This window comes from Arachis duranensis, chromosome 3, assembly GCF_000817695.3.
Source record: "Arachis duranensis cultivar V14167 chromosome 3, aradu.V14167.gnm2.J7QH, whole genome shotgun sequence".
In the NCBI taxonomy this organism is placed as follows: Eukaryota; Viridiplantae; Streptophyta; class Magnoliopsida; order Fabales; family Fabaceae; genus Arachis; species Arachis duranensis.
The window spans coordinates 37,436,447-37,439,643 of NC_029774.3; the positions used below are offsets into that span (position 1 = coordinate 37,436,447).

At 32.8% G+C, this 3,197-nt stretch overlaps 1 protein-coding gene across 1 annotated transcript in view; it reads right to left on the reverse strand.

Annotated features, from left to right (window-relative positions):
- Nucleotides 1–921: 921 nt before the first annotated feature.
- The window catches only part of LOC107478768 (pectinesterase), a 3,118-nt gene continuing 842 nt past the window's right edge, over nucleotides 922–3,197 (reverse strand). Inside the window, exons 2-3 of the mRNA XM_021138227.2 lie at nucleotides 3,014–3,181; nucleotides 922–2,191 (exon numbers count right to left, since the gene is read on the reverse strand). Coding sequence (XP_020993886.1) covers nucleotides 1,500–2,191; nucleotides 3,014–3,181 — 860 coding nt within the window. The 3' untranslated portion in view covers nucleotides 922–1,499. The remainder of the gene's footprint in view (nucleotides 2,192–3,013; nucleotides 3,182–3,197) is intronic.

Sequence of the window (3,197 nt, forward strand, 5' to 3'; positions counted from 1 at the left end):
TTAATTAAAACTGAACCATGTATACTCATAAAGCATTCTGACATAAGTCTAAAATCTTTGTTTAGTCTATTTTTTTAAGTCAACGTCAATTAATTTTTTAATTTTAAATTTTAAATTTTAATTATAACTCTAATAAATCCTAATTAAATTATCTAAGAAAATTAAGAATAATTTTATAATAAAAATAATTGATATTAATTAATTAAAAATTAATTTCCTATACTTCTTTCTTATATTGATTATTACATTACATGTAGGTTCGTGATGCTTACTTGTGTTATCTTGTAAATTTCTTTTAAGTGTACTTTTCGCTTCTAATAATTTTTCCTAATACTCGATTTGACTACTTCAGAAAACAAAAAGGAAAAAATGGGCAGTGTTACGGCACGTCATTTTAATTAATGAGTAAAGCTAGGAACCAAAAGCATATCAGCCAAAATTCAGTCAAATACTCTTGGATGAATTTAAAATTTTTACGAGTTAATATATATGAATGTTGTTTTTACTAAGTATTAGAATGTTTCTTTTCCATATTAAATGGATGTTCTTTTATATATTTTTCGAATTTGTAATTATTAGAAGTGGATAGTATAGGTTTTAATTAGGTTTACTTAATCAATTTAAAATTTTTTAAATTTTAAATTTAAAAAATTTAAAATTAATTAATTATTGATATAAATTAATATAGTTTTGTTTAGTTTTTGGCTGATAAACTTTTGGTTCCTTATACTTTTCCTTAATTAATTAGCTTGTTTGTTTTCTAGAAGGAGAACTACTTTATTTATTCTTTACAGTTTACATCAATATTTTAATTTCTATCTGTCCGTCATTATCCATCTTGTGCATGCTTGTGGGTCCTTATGCAGGAATTTTAACAAACCCTTCCAATTGATGAGAAAACAGGAAACGACTTGACATCTCTACATATGCAACCAATTAATTTATATTATCGTAACAAATCAGCAAGGCCTTGATGCCTTTTTACAACTTTATTGAAACTATATACGTGACACTATAATATATTTATATATCTATCTATCTATCTGTATCTATAAATCCTTATACACATGGATTTTACAAATTGCACAAACTACTACATACAGTACCGTGAAGGTAATGGAAGTAGTAGTAGACATAAAAACCAAGTACAGCATCTTTTTTGTCCCGTGTCTATACAAGGCAAATTAAGACCCAACACAAACTACGTGACAATATACTATTTCTTCCCTACCCTGCCTGTATATTTTACAACCTTGACTGCTTTTTAATTTGTAATGTACACATCTTATTTCATTCAAACTCATTATTATAAAATAAAGCGCCCTTTTTTTTTCGGCGTTATATTTTATAATAACAAAAATGAAGGATAGATGAGTACAACATATAGTGGTCTGAGTAGAAATGCATATGAATACTAAATGAAATTATCATGAGGTAAAAATTCAGGTGTAATGTGAAGTTGATTGTATCTGAGTTTCCACCTTATGTTTTGAAATGATTCACAAACCTGCATCAAAGGGGACACCAGTGCCGGGAATCCATGAACCACCAGCCAAGAAATCACCAACAGAAAACTTGACAGCTTCAGAGGGACTACTAATAACATGAAAGCCAGGCCAGTGAACCCTGCCAGCAGTGTTAGCACCAGGACCAGTGTTCATGTACTCACCATAATAGAGTGTGCTGAGAGCAAAGCTTCCACTCCATGGTTTCCAACCGGCCGGGTTAATCAAGCCGTCTAGGCCGCTCTTCATGATCACGGTTCTTGAGTACTTCTGCCATGGACGCCCAAGGAAGGTCTTGAAGGAGCCCTGAACGGATCTCATGTCGCCGGCAGCAGTTATGCGGCAGTTGTGGATCACGATGCCGGTGTTCTCGTTGGGATCGGTTCTACCTTGGGCGGTGACGGTGATGTCCTGGTTGCCCATGGGTCTTCGGACGTAGATGTTGCAGTTCTGGAGGACGCAGGCGGCGTCGCCGAAGATGAAGTCCACGGTGCCGTACACGTCGCAGTCGCGGTAGAATTGGCGCTGGGCGTAGGCGTATAAGCTGTCTTGGTAGCCCTTGAAGCTGCAGCGGTAGAAGACGGAGTGGTCGGAGCCGGACCGGAGAGCCACCGCCTGGTGCTTCTGTGGACCCGCCGTGTTCTCAAAGGTTATGTCCCGCGCTATGAACCCGTCACCGGAAACCCCTGCCACAAACAAATTAAATATCACACCACCATCTTTATAACAATTTTCGTTAATAATTATTTCATTTTCTTTTCTTTTATGTCATTTATAATTATTTAATTTCCTTAATTAATTTAGTCCATAAGTTTTTTAGGTATGATTAATTCATTATCTGTTTCTTAATTAATCCATGGAATATGAAAATACCGTATTTACCAACGTGGCTTAGGCTTTATAAAACACTTGAAAATATTTTGGTAAAAATTTGTATATATTTATCTTTATGTAAAATTAATAGATAAAATTTATTAAATAAAAATTTAATTTAATATATTAAATTATTTAATAATTTTTAATTTTACATAAAAATAATTATATATCAATTTTAATCAAATATTTTTTATGTGATAATAATAAGGTTGATATTAAAAATATTTTTTAAGTTTGAAAACAAAGTAGTGTTAAGAAAATATATTATTTAAATTAATATTAATGAAAGGCTATAAATGATATTAGTATTTAATAAAAATAATTTAGTATGCAGTAGGAGCAGAAAGTATATATATAAAAAGTTAAAAGAGGTTGGAAGAAAAGTAGCAATAATAGTAGTGATGAGATGTTGTAAAATGACATGCGAATAGGAAAATGATGATGAATTGATTATTGATGATCCGTATCACTTGGTTGTACAGAAATGAGTACCGCCAGTGACAGTGCATGTCCTTTTCCGGCGTCCAGGGGTACGCTATTGGTTGATTTATCTTTGAATTGGTTCATCATTATTATAATATTTTATTGTAACGTGTGCATGGTAAGATAATAATATGAATATGAAGAGTTACCAAAAGTAGCTGAACGGAAAGTGGTGGATCCATCTTGTGCGTTACCGTCAGCAGTGACAACGGTAGCGTCAATTCCATCTCCAACTATCATTATGTTCTTCACTGTCTTCTTGATATCAACATTCTCTCTGTAAACTCCTGCTTTCACGTGCACCACAACCCTCCTTCCTCCCCCAATCTTAGC